This window comes from Salvelinus fontinalis, chromosome 42 (assembly GCF_029448725.1).
Source record: "Salvelinus fontinalis isolate EN_2023a chromosome 42, ASM2944872v1, whole genome shotgun sequence".
NCBI classification, from domain to species: domain Eukaryota; kingdom Metazoa; phylum Chordata; class Actinopteri; order Salmoniformes; family Salmonidae; genus Salvelinus; species Salvelinus fontinalis.
The window spans coordinates 22,695,916-22,715,784 of record NC_074706.1 but is presented as its reverse complement, the minus strand read 5'-3'; the positions used below and the strand labels follow the sequence as shown (position 1 = coordinate 22,715,784).

Here is a 19,869-nt window from a genome sequence, read left to right as displayed (position 1 = left end):
ATATCGAAACAAGTATTTGAAAGAGAACCGGGGTTATGAAAGTAACCTTAAGTTAAAACTCGCTGTCGGTGTATGCAGAATAAGGTGAGGTCAGATGTCATGTGTAATGGGAATTTTAATGTTTGTGGTTTTCATATAACACATTTCTGTATTCTATTCATGTGCTGTTCTATGAACCAATTTCTGTGCTCATGCAAGTGGTTGACTGAACAAATCCTCCTCTTATCAGGAGTTGCAATTTGGCAGTACGCCCAGACCTTGTTTTGAGAACAAACTAAAGGTCGCAGCTTAGAGAGAAGCTTCGTGAGGTGTTGGTCTGTCACATTATGAAACAAAACAGTAATGATTAATTAATTATGCTAAATCATGCTAATATAACTTGTCTGTGTATAACCGTATATAAGACAACTGCTGGAACTGCCCCAGCAGAGCTCCTGATTGACATGTGTACTACGGTTCATTGAGTTGGTTGAAACCTCTCCAGCGCGCTGACAATAAACAATGATTAATTTGGTGTACCTGTGTAAGAATTATTCCACAAAAGATGTATAATAAACACAGTCTCAATGAGTCTTAGAATGAAAAGTTCAATTTTGTGTTTATTTAACATAAACAAGTTAAATACAACATATGAAAACTACACAACTCCATGAACTTGATAAACTGCATAAATTCTCATTAAAAGTGTCTTGGGAAAAAATAAAGTAGTTGAATGGAAGAAAATGAAATAGGCATTTGAGAACATCATATAGCCTTCACAGTACAAACACAATATGTAACAGACTGAGGCCGAGCTCCCCGTCATCCAGGACCTCTGTATCAAGCGGTGTCAGAAGGCCCGAAATATGAAAGATGGTGCCGTACTGTATGGTTGCCGTTTTGCAAGCTCCAACTTCCACTTTGCTATTTTGTGATTATTTTGGCGTTAATCATTACATTTTTGCACTAAATGTATTTCTCTATTTCTTATGATTGACAAGAACTTTTGAACATCAGATTGGCAGTTATTAACCTCAATTCCGGACTTCGACTCATCTGCCCAGGGCTCTTTGTGTACCTAAGACCCAATCTTCGGGCTAGAGGCATGAGAGCGGGGGCCCTGGTGAGACTAAGGCGAAGGGAAAACCGGCCACCACTTCCCTCAATTCTATTGGCCAGTCACTTGATAATAAGATGGATGAACTCCGATCATGGATTTTCTACCAACGGAACTCTCGTAACTGCAATATTCTCTTTTTCTGAAACATGGCTTTCGGACAAGATATTCCCCATACCCAACTTCTACTAACACTTGTCCTTTGCCACTCATGGCAATAAAGTCCTAGACCACTGTTACTCAACCCACAAGCAAGCGTACAAGGCCCTCCCTCGTCTCAAATCAGATGATAACTATGCTCCTGCTTCCTGTTTACAAACAGAAGCTAAAACAGGAAGTACCTGTGATGCGCTCTGTAGATTTTCCCAGTCAGAGGAATAAGGCAACCCCACAGAGTTACACACACTAAATAACTTTTATTTCCAGAGGACATATGAGATGGATGTGCTTTTCTGTCCCTGCAATACATCACTCTTGTCCACTTGAAGAGATACCAAGGAGGCTCTGACCTGAGCAGGCAGAAGGACTGTCAGGTGTCCTGCCCCCTAGCAACCTATCGGTGGCCTGGTAGCAGAAGTCACTGGGAGTTTGGGGAGACAGTTTATGATCCCTAAGTCTCTCTGGCACAGTCTGGGGGATGGGGTGGAGTTATAAAACTCACAGGCAGGGAAATCTGTAACAGCCACCACTAAATATGGGTAACATATTTACAGAAAGAAGGATTGAGGAGTGTCAACAAAGTCAGCTGGGAGCCCTCCTCGACCAGCTATGTTTCGCCGCCCCCATGTCGCCCTGTCAGTGGCAAGTAAGGAGTGCTTACTTAATTTGCTTAGCCACACAAGGAGACTCTATGACTGTAGTGGCGCTTTAATGATTGGCCAACAAGCTACATCCGCCATTCTGCATAGGCTATTCCAGTTGAGCAGTGGAGAACATACTATTAACTTTTTATCCACAATCTCTGTCCATCGCAGTTATAATCGACTGTGAAGCCATTAGGCCTATGTATTCGTTTGGGTTCACAGTGCGGACCGAAGTGTACGAATACAATACCATTACAACCCTACTGGATTGTATTGCTGCCGTTTTACGGGCTCCTGACCAATTGCGCTATTTTGTGTTTTTCTTTTAGCTGACCTTACCTTTTTTAGTACATAATGTTTCTGGCATTATTTCTTATGATCGAAAATAGTTTTCTGGACATCAGAACAGCGATCACTAACCTTGATTTTGATGAAGATTTCTACTTCAATGAGTCGGCGGCACGGGACATATTGGACATATTGCTTACCCCTGACCAGGCCATAATCCCAGAGACTCAGAGGAGAAAGAGGCGGCGGCGTAAGCCAGGCTGACTTGCAGGCACCCTGATGAAACTGCGTCGCCGAGTGAATAAACCGCATCTACTCTCTGTTCTATTGGCGAATGTACAATCACTGGAGTACAAACTGGACGAGCTCTGTTCGAGACTATCCTATCAACGGGACCTGAAGAACTGTAATATCCTATGTTTCTCTGAGTCCTGGCTGAACAAGGACATGGATAATATGCATCTGGCTGGTTTTTCTATGCATCAGCAGGACAGAACGGCAGCTTCGGGTAAACTCAGGGGGGAGGTGTGTCTTTGTTAACAACAGCTGGTGCGTGATCTCTAATATTAAAGAAGTCTCAAGATTCTGCTCGCCTGAGTTAGAATACCTCATGATAAGCTGTAGAACATACTATTTACTAAGAGAATTTCCATCTATATTTTTCGTAGCTGTCTATTCAACAGCACAAACTGATGCAAACTGTACAGGGCCATAAGCAAACAAGAAAATGCTCATCCAGAAGCGGCGCTCCTAGTGGCCGGTGATTTTAATGCAGTGAAACTGAAATCCGTTTTACCTAATGCAACTGGAGGTGAAAAAAACTCTAGATCAGCTTTACTCCACACACAGAAACACAAAGCTCTACCTCACCCTCCATTTGGCAAATCTGACCATAACTCTATCCTCCTGATACCTGCACACAAGCAAAAACTCAAACGGGAAGTACAAGTGCAAGTGGTCCCGGAAGTGGTACGATGAAGGGCATGCTAACCTACAGGACTGTTTGAAGAGTTTACCACATTGATCACCAGCTTCATAAATAAGTGCATCGACGACGTCATCCCCACAGTGACCGTACGTACATATCCCAACCAGAAGGGTAGGCAACAACACATCTACCACACTGATCTCAACACGGGGGCCCCTCGGGGGTGCATGCTTAGTCCCCTCCTTTACTCCCTGTTCACCCACAACTTCCGTGCACAACTCCAACACCCTCATTAAGTTTGCTGACGACACGACGGTGGTACACCTGATCACCGATGAGGCAGCCTATAGGGAGGAGGTCATAGACCTTGCAGTGTCGTGCCAGGACAACAACTTCTCCCTCAAAGTCGGCAAGACAAAGGAGCTGATCGTGGACTACAGGAAACGGATTGCCGAGCAAGCCCCGATTCACATCGACGGGGCTGTAGTGGAGCAGGTCGAGAGCTTCAAGTTCCTCGGTGCCCAAATCACTAAGGATCTATCATGGTCCAAACACACCAACAGTTGTGAAGAGGGACAATGCCTCTTCACCCTCAGGAGGCTGAAAAGATTTGGCATGGACCCCTCAGATCCTCAAAGTTCTACAGCTGCACCATTGAGAGCATCTTGACTGGCTGCCTCACCGCTTGTATGGCAATGGATATTATGTTTTTAGAAATGTTAACAAATTTTAGAAAAATTTAAAGTTTAAATGTCTTGAGTCAATAAGTATTCAACCATTTTGTTTTGGCAAGCCTAAATAAGTTCAGGACAAAAAAATGTGCTTAACAAATCACATAATACAGACACTGTGTGTGGACACTTTGTGCAATAATAGTGTTTAACATGATTTTTAAATTACTACCCCATCTCTGTGCCCCACACATAATTATCTGTAAGGCCTAGTACCTAACTATATGTACATAGCTACTTCAATTACCTCGTACCCTTGCACATCGACTCGGTGCTGGTACTCCCTGTATATAGCCATGTTATTTTACTCGTTGTTATTCTCTGTCTATTTTTACTCTTATTACTTAAAAAAATAATAATCTTCAACTCTGCATTGTTGGAAAAGGATCCGTAAGTATTTCACTGTTAGTCTACACCTGTTGTTTACGAAGCATGTGACAAATACAATTTGATTTGACCTTTTAGGCTTAAATATGCCTTATATATGTCAGACAATGTCTGGATGCAATATTCTACCCAGGAATATTCAACACTGATTCTGTTACTGTCGTTATTCCAAACGCATCTGTCGATCTTTTCTGCAGACAACAATGACAATGTATCTTAGTCTTAATGCAGGGTTTGATCTAAACGTCAGTGGAATGGTTACTTTCTATGCTCTATAGTGGAATGTTTTTTCTGCTGGTGTATCCTGAGGTAGCTCAGTGCGTACAAGCAAACAGCTTTTCTCCCGTGTGGACCTTTAGGTGCATCTTCAGCTGGTCCTGGCGGGAGAACCTCTTCTCACAGTGGAGGCAGCTGTAAGGTTTCTCCCCTGTGTGGACCCTCTGGTGCCTCTTCAGGTGGCCAGCCTGGGCGAAGCGCATATTACACTGGGTACAGCTGAAGGGTTTCACCCCTGTATGGACCCTCTGGTGCCTCTTCAGGTCACCAGCCTGGACGAAGCGCATATGACACTGGGTACACCTGAAGCGTTTCTCCCCTGTGTGGATCCTCTGGTGGATCTTCACTTTCTGGGGGCAGCTGAAGCCTTTGTTACAGAACATGCAGAGGAACCGTTTCTCTTTAACATTGCCTGATGTGGCTGCCCCTCCCTGAGCCTGGGCTGTGGCCCTGTCATTTGAGGTCAATACCTGATCAAAAAGGCAGTTGTGTGAATCGGAAGGCCCCATCGATGTGGACACGAGGTCGCGATCTCTGAGCGCGATTAAAGGGGAGTGAGTTGTGACATTTGGATTAGTTTCTAAGCATTCCCTGTAATCTAAGAAATCTCTTCCCTGTGAGTGTCCATCTCTTAGGTCACCATCTACATTCCATGTGGGAGGAACGTCGCCCTCCACTTTCACAGTCACCTCATCTACGACCAGACCTTCCCCTTTCTTATCTAGGCACCCTTTAGAGTATACACTACTACTGTAGGGGTTCCAGTCCCCTCTAGACAGATCAGTCTGTGTCTCTAAACCCAAGGGCATTTTGTCAGGGTCCATCTCTGTAGTGTAAGAACAAGACGGATCGTTGCCAGTCTGTAACGCGTCAGCTGAGACCTGATGGGAATGAACTGTCCTCGGGCTTGGGTTACCGTAAAGTAAATACTCTGAACTGGGAGCAGGAGGACAGCCCAGTGGTCCCAGCCCCAGTCTCTCTGGGTCTGATCTGTGGTCAGATCCTGTGTGTAAGAGCCTTTGTGTCACAGTTAAAATCTCTGTGTCGGTCTCTGATTTGACGATGGCGTTCAGCGTTCCATTGACCTCTGTGATGATGCGTCGGGTCCTGGGCTGCACGGCGGTCGCGTGGTCCCCCGTGGTAACAAGGGGCGCCACTCCAGCCGCTGTTCCAGTTTGGATGTCTCTGCTGTGTTGTGGGTCCTCTCCTTCAGTCCTCTCCTGCTTGACCAGAGACGATCCTCCAGAACCTGCCGCCACAACATCTGCAGACTGACACAAGAAGAGAGGAGGTTATTACAGGTACATGAGTTGAATTGGATTACATCACAGGGAAGTCGCACAAGCTCCGTTATGGCCGATAAATGAGAATGTACCACAGAGATAGAGGACTCTAGTGCCCAAAATCCTGTTTTAGCATGGGCAAAGCTATTGAGGACGTACACCGTTTTGAAGCACTCAACACGGTGGGACAAGGAAGGATCACATAATTCTTTTCAGGTCATCAGGAAGGATCTTTGATCAGCAAATGAATTATACTCGTGAGTAAACATTCCACAAGTGCAGGTGGCAGTAAATCGTCAACATTAACTTCATACCTGTTCAAACAACACACTATCTGGCAGTGTGCACTAGAGGTTGACCGATTAATCAGGGCCGATTTCAAGTTTTCATAACAATCGGTAATCGTTGTTTTTGGACGCTGATTATGGCCGATTACATTGCAATCCACGAGGAAACTGCGTGGCAGGCTGACCACCTGTTACGCGAGTGCAGCATCAAAAGGACCTGGTGGCTGCAAGGAGCCAAGGTAAGTTGCTAGCTAGCGTTAAACTTATCTTATAAAAAAAAAATCTATCTTAACATAATCACTAGTTAACTACACATGGCTGATGATATTACTAGTTTCACTAGCTTGTCCTGCGTTGCATATAATCAATGCAGTGCTTGTTAATTTATCATCGAATCACAGCCTACTTCAACTTCACCAAAGGGGTGAGGATTTAATAAAAGCGCATTCGCAAAAAATGCACAATCGTTGCACCAATGTACATAACCATAAACATCAATGCCTTTCTTAAAATCAATACACAAGTCTATATTTTTAAACCTGAATATTTAGTTAAAAGAAATTAATGTTAGCAGGCAATATTAACTAGGGAAATTATGTCACTTCTCTAGGGTTCAGTGCAGGCAGAGTCAGGGTATATGCAGCAGTTTGGGCCGCCTGGCTCGTTGCGAACTGTGTGAAGACCAATTCTTCCTAACGAAGACCGTAATTAATTTTCCATAATTACAACATAACATTGAAGTTTGTGCAATGTAACAGCAATATTTAGACTTGGGGTTGCCACCCGTTCGATAAAATACGTAACGGTTCCATATTCCACTGAAAGAATAAACGTTTTGTTTTCGAAATGATAGTTTCCAGATTTGACCATATTAATGACCTAAGGCTCGCATTTCTGTGTGTTTATTATATTATAATTAAGTCTATGATTTATTATTTGATAGAGCAGTGGTAGGCAGCAGCAGGCTCATAAGCATTCATTCAAACAGCACTTTCCTGCGTTTGCCAGCAGCTCTCAGCAATGCTTGAAGCACAGCGCTGTTTATGATTTCAAGCCCATCAACTCCTGAGATTAGGGTGGCAATACTATAGTGCCTATAAGAACATCCAATAGTCAAAAGTATATGAAATATAAATGGTATAGAGAGAAATAGTCCTATAATTCCTATAATAACTACAACCTAAAACTTCTTAACTGGGAATATTGAAGACTCACGTTAAAAGGAACCACCAGCTTTTATATGTTCTCATGTTCTGAGCAAGGAACTTAAACGTTAGCTTTTTTACATGGCACATATTGCACTTTTACTTTCTTCTCCAAAACTGTGTTTTTGCATTATTTAAACCAGAATTATTTAAAGGCCAGCATCCTTTAGTTGCCTCTCCACTGTTGACGTTGAGACTGGTGTTTTGCGGGCGCTATTTAATGAAGTTGCCAGTTGAGGACTTGTGAGGCACCTGTTTCTCATACTAGACACTAATGTACTTGTCCTCTGGCTCAGTTATGCACCGGGGCCTCCCACTCCTCTTTATATTCTGGTTAGAGCCAGTTTGCACTGTTCTGTGAAGGGAGTAGTACACAGCGTTGTACAAGATCTTCAGTTTCTTGGCAACTTCTCACCTGACGAGTTTTAGAAGAAAGGTCTTTATTGCTGGCCATTTTGAGCCTGTAATCGAACCCACAAATGCTGATGCTCCAGATACTCAACTAGTCTAAAAAGGACAGTTTTATTGCTTCTTTAATCAGCTCAGTTTTAAGCTGCGCTAACATAATTGCAAAAGGGTTTTCTAATGATCAATTAGCCTTTTAAAATTATAAACTTGGATTAGCTAACAAAACGTGCCATTGGAACACAGGAGTGGTGGTTGCTGATAATGGGCCTCTGTACGCCTATGTAGATATTCCATTAAAAATCAGCTGTTTCCAGCTACAATAGTCATTTACAACATTAACAATGTCTACACCGTATTTATGATCAATGTAATGTTATTTTAATGGACATTATCTTTTGCTTTTCTTTCAGAAACAAGGGCATTTCTAAGTGACCCCAAACTTTTGAACAGTAGTGTATCTAAATGAGATATTTATGTATATAATTTTCAATAACTTTGCTAAGATTTCTAAAAACATGTTTTCACTTTGTCATTATAAGGTATTGTGTGTAGATGGGTGAGAAAAAAAGCAATTTAATCAATTTTGAATTAAGGGTATAACACAACAAAATGTGTAATAAGCCAAGGGACACACTATTATGCTAACCTCTATCATGATAATGTGCTGGGTTGAGGTTCCTCTCCCCTCAAAGGTGATTGGTTGGTCTTCTCTCCATGTATTGTGTCCAGCTGGCTTCCCAAAGCTCCTGTAGCGTCCAGTGAGATGTCCTTCACCTGAGAGTGATTGAGGGGTGCTTAGGTTAGCTATCGTCAATGGTCAACTACTGACAATGTCTAGAATTGTCAAGGATGTTACGTAACACTTTGAATAACTTCTTGCAAGATCGCTATGTAATCAGAGGAATTACTGCATACTATCCAAACACATACGGGGACGGGGCAAAATGTACCTCGTGCCATTCCTCTGTATCGGTCGAGGATCTTGACACTTCTGGGACGACTGGCGAGGATGCGCTCTCGCATTGTCCTCTCTGCGCGCTCCCGTGACACCTTCAGTTCCAGTAGCTGTAGTTTCTTCCGCAATGCGCCGTTTTCTTTCTGGCTTTGACTTATTTCCAAACGAAACACTGCATAGTCATCGTCTACTAGTTTACAGATCTCTGCCACAGCTGCATTCGCTAGCACCTCCATAATGGAGGCTATTTGAGTGTGAAAAATCATAACGTTACAGTTAGCTAACGTTAGCAGCGTTACCTAGATAACATCTATAAACCTAAGTCCTGTCTCCAACGCAAATTAAACACTACCTAGAGTAAGTATGCGATGCTGTACGGTTTAATTTGTCATATTTTGAGGTCCAGGGTGTTAATAAACGTCTAAATGACGATGCTAATGTGGAAATTGTTCGTTGTCGCTGTTCACTTCCGCCTACACTGAATAGAAAGAATTGTATTGGTATATAGTCATAGGTCAAAGGGTGTGGTGAACAAAAAAAAAAGGATGCGTGCTGTTCTTTGAAATACGGTACTGCTTATTACGTTACACATCAATTCTCCTATGATCAGTATATTTTAAGCTCATGTTTAGAAATAACTGTTAGTAAGAGTACAAAATAATAATACTTTTCAGCTCAGTAAGGTAACTATTCAACTGTCCTTGATCTAGCTTAGGTTTACTGTCTCTATAAAAACAAGTTACACAATCCTGTTTCAAATGACAATTTAACAAAGGGTTAATGAGGGGTATGTGGTTAATTACCCTCACCCCAAGACACTTCACATGATGACTATAATATGTCAAATAAAGAATGGTTCCCTTTGTACATCTCAGCCACTCTGATTTCTCCCCATTGTGGACACTCCTAGGTCTGATTAGGTAACTCAGAAAGGAGAAGCTCTTGTGACATAAATTGCACTTGATTTGCCTCTCCTTGGTGTGAACGATCTGGTGCCTCTTCACATAAGTTGCCTCCGTGAAGCGCTTATCCGCGTCTGTCCTAACGCACGGCTTCCCACATTGTGACCCAATGACACCAGAGGAGGTAGAAGCAGGAGTCACCACCCTCAGGTGGTTAGTCTTTGAGCTCCCTCCTTGACCTCTAGCCATTGTTTGGGTGTCGTTAGGATTGTGTGCTGTGTTATAGGCTAGGTACCTCTTGTAGTGAATGCCCATCCTAACACGATCTCTATTGGTGGGGTAAAAATAAGGTAACCGAGGAAGGCTAGACCTTGGTCCAACTCTAGGCTTCTTATGAACTCAGTTACTAGGCATTAAATGAGATCCTGAAGGAGAAGATAGACTTCTTGAAAGACTACCACTAGGGGGGTCTCCCACCACTCTCTGTGAAGGCTAAAGCCCAGGGTCACCTGCTCTGTTCATCATGGATACTGTGGTGTTTGTATCATAGGAACAGGAGGGTCTATCAGCCCCAGGCCCTGCTTCATCCCTGCACTGAGACTGTGAAGAGAAGGGTCTGGGCTGCAGACTGGATCCCTGACTGGAGCCTTTGTCTCTCTGATGACCACCAGGACTGAGGTTGTTCAGTCCACCTGTCCACTGATTGTGTTCTGTGTGGTGGTGGAGTCTCTGTCCCTCGTGGTTCGGTCCTGGTTCTGACTCGGGAAGGAAGAGTAATGGCTCCTGATCCAGGGTCCTGATCAGGGGCTAGGGTATGCGACCTTCAGAGGTCCAGTCTCTCCCACCAGCAACACTGGATATCAGCAGGTCTTCATAGACTGCAGACTGCAGACAAAGATTGTACAGAAAAGCATAAAGGTTTAAGACAAATACATGTATTGACTAGATTATTAGTCACATGCACAGGTGTAATTGATGGATGTAATAGCAGGGTACGGTGAAGTTCTCCAACAGTGCAGGTCAATGGGGGGGTGTAGTGTGTCCATGGGTAGGCAGTGGGTAGGAAATCCAGGGGGGGAGGGGGGGGACTATTCAGCAGCCTGATGGTCTGGGTGTAGAAGCTATCGACCAGTCTGACAGTTTTTGCCATACTGCCCACGTCTGAGTGATGAAGCGTGGAGAACAGGGCATGGCTTGGGTGGCTGAGGTCCTTGATGATCTTCTTGGCCATCCTGCGGCACCTGGTGTTGTAGGTATCCTGGAGGACAGACAATGTGAACCAAATGTTGTGTTCAGCTGAGCGTACCACCTTCTGTAGAGCCTTGCGGTCAGCGGGGGTGGAGTTGCCGTACCAGGCTGTGATGCAGCCCGACAATATGCTCTCAATGGTGCTCTTGTAGAACACTTCAAGGGCCCTCTGGGACAGACAGAATTTCTTCAGCCGCCTGAGGTTAAAGAGTCGTTCTCTTGCTTTCTTCACCACAGTGTCTGTGTGGTTTGACCATTTCAGGTTCTCAGAGATATGCACGCCGAGAAACTTAAAATTTTTGACTGTCTCCACGGCGGTCCGATTGATGAGGATGGGGGTGTGTCCAGCCTGGCTCCTCCTGAAGTCCACAATGAGCTCCTTTATTTTGCTGATGTTGAGGGAGAGGTTGTTTACCTGGCACCACGCCATCAGAGTGCCTACCTCCTCTATTGTAGGCCATCTCATCATTGTTGGTAATCAGGCCTACTACTGTCGTGTCGTCAACGAACTTGATGATGCAGTTGGAACTGTGCCACGCAGTAGTGGGTATAGAGGTAGTACAGGAGGGGGCTGAGGACGCACCCTTGTGGGGCCCCCGTGTTAATTATCAGTGTGATGGATGTGTTGTCTACCCTCACCACCTGGGGGCGGCCTGTCAGGAAGTCCAGGATCCAGTTGCAGAGGAAGGTGTTCAGTCGCAGGGTCCTTAGCTTAGTGATGAGCTTGGAGGGCACTCTATTAGGTGTTAAGCTTGTGTTAAAAGATGCTTAAAATAATTAAAATACCAAAAAGCAATTGTGTTGAATTTCTTTCTTTATTTTTTGGTAAATAATAATGGTACAGAACAAAAATGTATGGCTTACTCTGTCCCGCGGCTCAACTTACCCCATACCCCGGAGTACAGTGGCTTGCGACAGTATTCACCCCCTTAGCATTTTTCCTATTCTGTTGCCTTACAACCTGGGATTAAAATTGATTTTTGGGGGGTTTGTATTATTTGATTTACACAACATGCCTACCACTTTGAAGATGCTAAAAAAAATGTTTATTGTGAAACAAACAAGAAATAAGACAAAAAAACTGAAAACTTGAGCGTGCATAACTATTCACCCCCCCAAAGTCAATACTTTGAGGAGCCACCTTTTGCAGAAATTATAGCTGCAAGTCTCTTGGGGTATGTCTCTATAAGCTTGGCACATCTAGCCACTGGGATTTTTGCCCCTTCTTCAAAGAAAAACTGCTCCAGCTCCTTCAAGTTGGATGGGTTCTGCTGGTATACAGCAATCTTTAAGTCATACCAGAGATTCTCAATTGGATTGAGGTCTAGGCTTTGACTAGGCCATTCCAAGACATTAAATGTTTCCCCTTAAACCACTCGTGTTGCTTTAGCAGTATGCTTAGGGTCATTGTCCTGCTGGAAGATGAACCTCCGTCCCAGTCTCAAATCTCTGGAAGACTGAAACAGATTTCCCTCAAGAATTTCCCTGTATTCCTTCAATTCTGACCAGTTTCCCAGTCCCTGCCGATGGGAAAAACATCCCCACAGCATGATGCTGCCACCCACCATGCTTCACTGTGGGGATGTTGTTCTCGGGGTGATGAGAGCTGTTGGGTTTGCACCAGACATCGTGTTTTACTCCAATCTCCAAACCGATACTCCAATCTCCGCTGTGGAGCTTTGCAGCGCCTTCAGGGTTATCTTTGGTCTCTTTGTTGCCTCTCTGATTAATGCCCTCCTTGCCTGGTCTGTGAGTTTTGATGGGCGGCCCTCTCTTGGCAGGTTTGTTGTGTTGACATATTCTTTCCATTTTTTAATAATGGATTTGTGGGATGTTCAAAGTTTCTGATATTTTTTTATAACCCAACCCTGATCTGTACTTCTCCACAACTTTGTCCCTGACCTGTTTGGAGAGCTCCTTCGTCTTCATGGTGCCGCTTGCTTGGTGGTGTTGCAGACTCTGGGACCTTTCAGAACAGGTGTATATATACTGAGATCATGTGACAGATCATGTGACACTTAGGTTGCACACAGGTGGACTTTATTTAACTAATTATGTGACTTCTGAAAGTAATTGGTTGCACCAGATCTTGTTTAGGGGCTTCATAGCAAAGGGGGTGAATACATATGCACACACCACTTTCCCGTATTTATAAAAAAAAAAAAAAAAAACTTTTTTGAAACAAGGTATTTTTTTCATTTCACTTCACCAATTTGGACTATTGTGTATGTCCGTTACATGAAATCCAAATAAAAATCAATTTAAATTACAGATTGTAATGCAACAAAATAGGAAAAACGCCAAGGGGGATGAATACTTTTGCAAGGCACTGTAAGTTGTGCCACGAGACCACTTTTTTTCGACAAGTTATGTTTTCCAAAATGTAATTATGTTTTCAAAAATTTAAATGTCATTTAAATCAATTCAGATTATTTCCAGAGATACACAACATCCTGAAATATACTGAACAAAAATATAAATGCAACATGCAACAATTTTATAAAGTTACAGTTCATATAAGGAAATCAGTCAATTGAAAAATTCATTAGGCCCTAATCTATGGATTTCACATGACAGGAAATACAGATGTTTGGTCACGGATACCTTCACGGTATCTCTTTGTATTCATATTGCCATCAATAAAATGCAATTGTGTTGTTGTCCATAGCTTATGCCTGCCCTTCCCATATCCCCACTGCCACCATGGGGCACTCTGTTCACAACATTGACATCAGAAACCGCTTGCCCACAGGACGCTATACAGTCTGCAGTTGCAAGGCCGGTTGGACATTCTGACAAATTCACAAAAACAACAGAGGCAGCTTACGGTAGAGAAATTAACATTCAATGGCAACAGCTCTGGTGGACATTCCTGCAGTCAGCATGCCAATTACACGCTCCCTCAAAACTTGAGACATCTGTGGCATTGTGTTGTGTGACAAAACTGCACATTTTAGAGTGGCCTTTTATTGTCCCCAGCACAAGGTGCACATGTGTATTTTTATTTATTTTTACCCCCTTCATCTCTCAATTTCAATTACGATCTTGTCTCATCGCTGCAACTCCCCAACGGGCTTGGGAGAGGCGATAGTCGAGTCATGCGTCCCCCGAAACATGTTTTATTGCAACTCATGAAACATGGGAACAACACTTTTACATGTTGCATTTATATTTTTCTTCAGGGTATATGTAGATATATTTGTTAGAAATAATACTATATTTGCCTTGACAGAGTGATGCTGAATGGAAAAAATGGTTCAACTTACTCTACTCTTCCCTACTTGAAAAAACGATCTATGACAAGTAGAATAACTTCTCACTGTTATCACTATATCTTTTCTGTACATCTGGTACCCTCACTTTGATAAAATACATTTTAGAATACTCTGTAAAAGGTTCATCATCTTCACTACTCTGCCTCATCATACTCATTATTTCCTCAGTTCACCTCATCCAGTTCCCTAATACATCCAAAACCAACAGAATTAACTACAAACGAACTAGTACTACATTACATGTCACTATACTCTATACCTGGGCGGTGTGCATTTTCTGTTGGTGTATCCTGAGGTAGCTCCTCTCTGAGAACCTCTTACCACAGTGCCTACGGCCTCTCTCCCGTGTGGACCTTCAGGTGATTCTTCAGATGGTGCCGGTGGGAGAATCTCTTCTCACACTGGAGGCAGCTGTACGGTTTCTCCCCTGTGTGGACTCTCTGGTGTCTCTTCAGGTTGGATGAGTCAGAGAAACTGGCCCGGCACAGGTGGCAGCCAAACGGTTTTGTGTGCATCCTCTGGTGGATCTCCACCTGTTTGGGGAAACTGAAGGCTATCCCACAGAATGGACACGGAAAGCGCTTCTCTTTGCCACTGGATCTACTGATAGCATTACTACTACTGTCATTTGTCAATGGGCTTGTGTTGCCATTTAGTGTTGAGGCACTGGCATTGTCTGAGGTCTGGTTTAACATTAGGAGACTGTGAGGAGGACGAAGGCCAGGTAGTGTCTGTGTTGTCGCAGGGTCCATGTTCCAGTTGATTGATCCTATAGAAGGCAGGCTGAAGGCAGCAACTGTTAGGGGGTTAAGCTGAGGTGCCATCAGTCTCTCTGAATCACAACTATAGGAGCAGGATGGAGCCTCGCTAGCCGAGTCTGTGTCTGTTCTGTCCTGCCGCATTCCAATACCTCCCCGTCCCCACTGACAAAATCTACGCCTCGTCCTGGTCTCAGCCAGTCTGTTGTCATGGAGACTAAGTTTGCTTGTTGTTTTGTGTTCGACTGTTTGTTTCTGGTTATGGTTAACAGTGTTGTTCCCCAGCCCAGAGTTGAGGACGCTGTACCATCCACTGGACTCCACTATGTCATCTCTGGTCCTGGCCTGCTCAGTGATGTTGTCCCCTGAGCTCTTGGCTGCACCGGTCTGGGAATCCAAGATGGATGCCCAGTCTCCACTTTTAGCCTCCGCCCAACCACCTGTATGTTTTTGTATGTAAACATAAGTTGTATTGATTGAATTTTATGAATGAAGAAAAATATAAAATAGTAGCCAGGTGTATCACTATTCCCATTGAAGATCTATTACTGTATGTAGGTTATATGTATTTCTCCCTTACCTTGCTCCCCCATCTTTATTCCACTCAGCAAGTCAATGCTCTCTGGTTCATCTTCCATTGTCTCCTCTTTGACCAGCAGCAGATCAGGCTTCCCATCCTCCATATCTACTGACTGTAAGAGATACAGAGTGAGAGGATGTTGGATCAAGAAATCTGATAGGAGCACCCTGCTATGGAGCTTCTTCTGATTGGGCAATGAGGGATTGATATGAGTACTATGCAAACGTGTTAGTTGATTTGATTACTTGACACTCTTTAATGGTTTGATAATTCAAAAGGCATGGTCCCACACTTAAGACTAAATTACTGAAGACCTGGGCCCGTATCCACAAAGAGTCTCAGAGTAGGAGTGCTGATACAGGATCAGTTCCCCACCCATCTACATAGCCTTATTCATCATTATCTAAAAGGCTAAACTGATCCTAGATCAGCACTCCTGACCTAATACCATCAGACAGTAGTTCACAGTGGGCTCACCTCACTGAGACTGTGTGTGGTCCAGTGCTGCTCAGCTGGTTCCTCTGTGGGTTCAGGAGGAGGTGTAGTCTGGTTGTCCTCCATGAACATGATCCCCTCAGGGTTCCCCAGATCCTCCTCACACCCCTCCTCCTTCACCAGCAACACCTCTGGACCCTCCTCCTGGAAGAGACAAGTGATACAGAGTACACAGACATACACTCCCTCAGGTACGTAAACACTTTCAACATGGAGTGTTTACCCATCCCCACTATGTTTGAGTCCTATACTGTAGTTACAGAATTACTTAATTGTTGTTAAACCCATCATGGAGGACCTAAATATGATGTTGTGAGTTAAAATAAGTCAGCTATGATAAGTCAAGAGTCATCAGACAAACCTAACTAAACTATTTTGAAGTGTACAGTAGGTGTTAGTGTGTGGGTATGTGTCGGTATATTTAGTAAGTGTGTATTGGTTATGAAGCGCTGTCAGCTGTATGTAGAATAGGGTGAGATCAGATGTGATGGACACTAAAGAGTGTTTATGAATGTCTTTAACTTGCCTCCTCCACTTCATCTATACTGATTGAAGTGTATTTAACATGTGACGTCAATAAGGGATCATAGCGTTCACCTGGTCAGTCTGATCCCTTATTGACGTCACTTGTTTCAATCCCTTTCAATCAGTGTAGATAAAGGGGAGGGGACAGGTTAAAGAAGGAATCGTATGCTCTGAGGCAACTGAGACATGGATAGTGTATGTGGGCCATTCAGAGTGTGAATAGGCAAGACAAAATACTTAAGTCCCTTTGAACGGGGTATGACAGTAGGTGCCAGGCGCACCAGTTTAAGTGTCAAGAACTGCAATGCTGCTGGGTTTTTCATGCTCAACAGTTTTCCATGTGTATCAAGAATGGTCCACCACCAAAAGGACAACCGGCCAACTTGACACAACTGTGGTCAACATGGGCCAACGCCCTCTTCGACACCTTGTAGAGTCCATGCCCAGACAAATTTAGGCTGTTCTGAGGGCAAAAGGGGGTGCAAAGGTGTTCCTAATGTTTTATATACATCACACAATACCTGGATGCAACATTTTACCCATGAATATTCAACACTGAAATCTTACTTTTCAGCTGACAACAATGAAAATTGTAGTTCAATATCGAAATGAAGACGACAGGGCTGTGGAAGGTAACATTGACGTGGACACTGGGTCTCGATCCCTGACTCTACACATTTTGCGATGGGGTGGAGAGAAGATTTTGCAATTGTATAACTAATTTCATGCAATTCTACTCATTTTGGCATAGGGTGGAGAGAAATGTTTGCAGTTTTTAATATGATATCTGATTGAACGTGACTAACAAAATCAATGGGGGCCCCCTGGACGGTAATTTGACCATGATTGCTACACGTTTAGATAGCTGGCTGGAGTAATTTACCAATCTTAGTCCACTCTTAAAAATGTCAGCTGACATTGGCTGATTGAGCGGCTGTCAGTGACTGACATAAGAGAAACTGCTGATGCACAACCACATTTCGAAATTGCATCTTGTGTATTCTAAATCGCAACATTAAGTTGAGACCCAGACTGAGTTAGCATTTTTTATTTTATTTATCCGTTTTTGGAAATTGATATGCTGGCCGGCAGTTGCCCATCTCTGCTCTAAACCTAAGGATATGTTGCCAGGGTCCATCTTTGTAGTGTCAGAACAAGACAGATCGTCACCATCACCATCTCCATGGGAATGAACCGTCCTCTGGCTTTGGTGAAATAGCGGTAAATACTCTGAGCCAGGAGCAGGAGGACAGCCCATTCTCACCGGCCCCAATCTCTCTGAGTCTGATCTGTGGTCAGATCCTGTGTGTAAGAGCCTGTGTATTAAAGTTAGTCTCTGGGTCTGTCTCGAGGATGGCGTTGAACTGACCTCTGTGATGCTGCGTCGTGTCCTGGCCTGGGGCGCGGCGGCAAGGTCTTTCCTAACTACAGGGGGCACTACTCCAGCCGTTGCTCCAGTCTGGATGTCTCTGCTGTGCCGTGGGTCCTCCTCTCCTTCAGACCTCTCCAGCTTGACCCCAGGACCTGCAGCCTCTGCATCTGCAGACTGACACAAGAACAGAGGAGGTTATTATCAGTACATGAGTTGAATTGGATAACAATGTCATAGGGAAGTCTCATAAGCTCCCCTATGGCAGATAAATAAGGATGTACATGTAAGACAGTGAAAAGCTGAGGGGAGCTTTTAAACAAACACGCCACATTTGCTGTCCTTAAATGTTTTATGTCACACTATGACACTAACCTCTATCACAATAACATGCTGGGTTGAGGTTCCACTCCCCTCATCTATAGATATGGGTTGGTCATCTCTCCACGCGTTGTGTCCCGCTGGCTTCACAAAGCTCCTGTGGCCTCCAGTGAGATGTCCTTCATGTAAGAGAGTAATTGGGGGGGAAAGGGGTGGTTAAGTTATGTACTATAAATGCTCAACATTATATTGTACACTATTGGCCGTCTACAATTGGCAAGGATGTAAGGTAACACTTGTCATAACTTCTTGATATTATATTTATCAATCAATGTATTATGTTCCATGCAAAACATTATTTAATTCTATAAAGTAATGTGAAATTCATTAAATCAAGAATCTGGTTAGAATAGTGTTTGTCTTTGTGCAAGAGTAATTTGTTCTTAATTGATCTGCCTGCTGGTAAAATACAAAAAATAGTGCAAAATCGCTTAGTAATCAGGGGAAGTATTGCCTACTATCCCAAAACTGACCGAGACCCATTTCTGGGTAACACATCGGAACGTAAGTGCTGAAGGGAACCGGGCGACAGGCCCCGCAGTCTTCTGCAAAAAGTACCTTTTGCCATTCCTCTGTATCGGTCGAGGATCTTGACACTACTGGGACGACTGGCGAGAACGCGCTCTCTCGTTGTCCTCTCTGCGCGCTCCCGTGCCATCTTAATTTCCAGTAGCTGTAGTTTCCTCCGCAATGCCCTGTTTTCTTTCTGGCTTTGAGTTATTTCCAAACGAAACACTGCATAGTCGTCGTCTACGAGTTTACAGATATCTGTCACGGCTGCATTCGCTAGCACTTCCATGATGGAGGCTATTTGAGTGTGAAAAACCATACAGTTAGCCATTGTTAGCAGGTAAAGTAGCTAGCCTTACCTAGATAACCCTTATCAACCAAGTCCTGTCTCCAACGCGAATGAAAGACTACATGGGGTAAGTATGTGATGCGGGGCAATTAAATTAGTCAAATTTTGAGTTCCATGTCGTTAATAAACGTCTATCAATTAAAAACAATGTATTGTGTTCTTGGTCACTGTTTACTTTCGTTTCACTGAAGAGAAAGGATATTATTGGTTGGCGTCATATTTCAAAGGGTGTGGCAAAATGAAAAAGGTATGCGTGCTGTTCCTTGACATACGGTAATGCTTATTACGTTACACATCAAACCTATTCACAATTAGTATATTTCAAGGGGTCTTCACTAGCGTACACAGCTTCAAAGTCATAATTATGGTTGAAAGCTGCCCATTTCTCTTAACATTTGATTTTAAACCTAACCACAACGCTAACATTATGCCTAACCTTAAATTAAGACCAAAAGCACGTTTTCCGGCATTTTTATGATAGACAATTTTGACTTTGTGTTTGTGGAATCTAGTGAAAACCATTTCAAACTCAAAGCAGTAAATTGCCTTAAAAGAATGGTTGGCTAGATCCTATCGGTGGCAAGAACAGAAACCTATTGGTTCGAAGAAAATGTTTAATTCTAAATGACAAGCAAATAAGATGGAAACGTATAAATAGGACATGATTTGTCATTTAACATTTTATCACTTATTATGGGGGGGGGGGGGGGGGGCATTTAAGTGTTTAATTTTTAAATAGGCAAGTCAGTTAAAGAACAAATTCTTATTTTCAATGACGGCCTAGGAACAGTGGGTTACATGCCTTGTTCAGGGGCAGAACGACAGATTTG

General features: G+C 43.5%; 2 protein-coding genes across 2 annotated transcripts; both read right to left on the bottom strand.

Moving 5' to 3' along the window:
* Nucleotides 1–573: 573 nt before the first annotated feature.
* Nucleotides 574–9,155, bottom strand: LOC129841150 (oocyte zinc finger protein XlCOF7.1-like). The gene is made up of 3 exons (XM_055909289.1): nucleotides 8,643–9,155; nucleotides 8,339–8,466; nucleotides 574–5,780 (listed from the first exon to the last, which is right to left on the bottom strand). Exons 1-3 carry the CDS (start codon nucleotides 8,911–8,913, stop codon nucleotides 4,548–4,550), a joined length of 1,632 nt encoding a protein of 543 aa, XP_055765264.1. The 5' UTR covers nucleotides 8,914–9,155; the 3' UTR covers nucleotides 574–4,547.
* Nucleotides 9,156–11,842: 2,687 nt separating this feature from the next.
* On the bottom strand, nucleotides 11,843–19,264 carry LOC129841148 (uncharacterized). The gene is made up of 6 exons (XM_055909286.1): nucleotides 18,739–19,264; nucleotides 18,175–18,299; nucleotides 17,800–17,976; nucleotides 15,888–16,049; nucleotides 15,411–15,522; nucleotides 11,843–15,270 (listed from the first exon to the last, which is right to left on the bottom strand). Exons 1-6 carry the CDS (start codon nucleotides 19,019–19,021, stop codon nucleotides 14,402–14,404), a joined length of 1,728 nt encoding a protein of 575 aa, XP_055765261.1. The 5' UTR covers nucleotides 19,022–19,264; the 3' UTR covers nucleotides 11,843–14,401.
* Nucleotides 19,265–19,869: the final 605 nt, after the last annotated feature.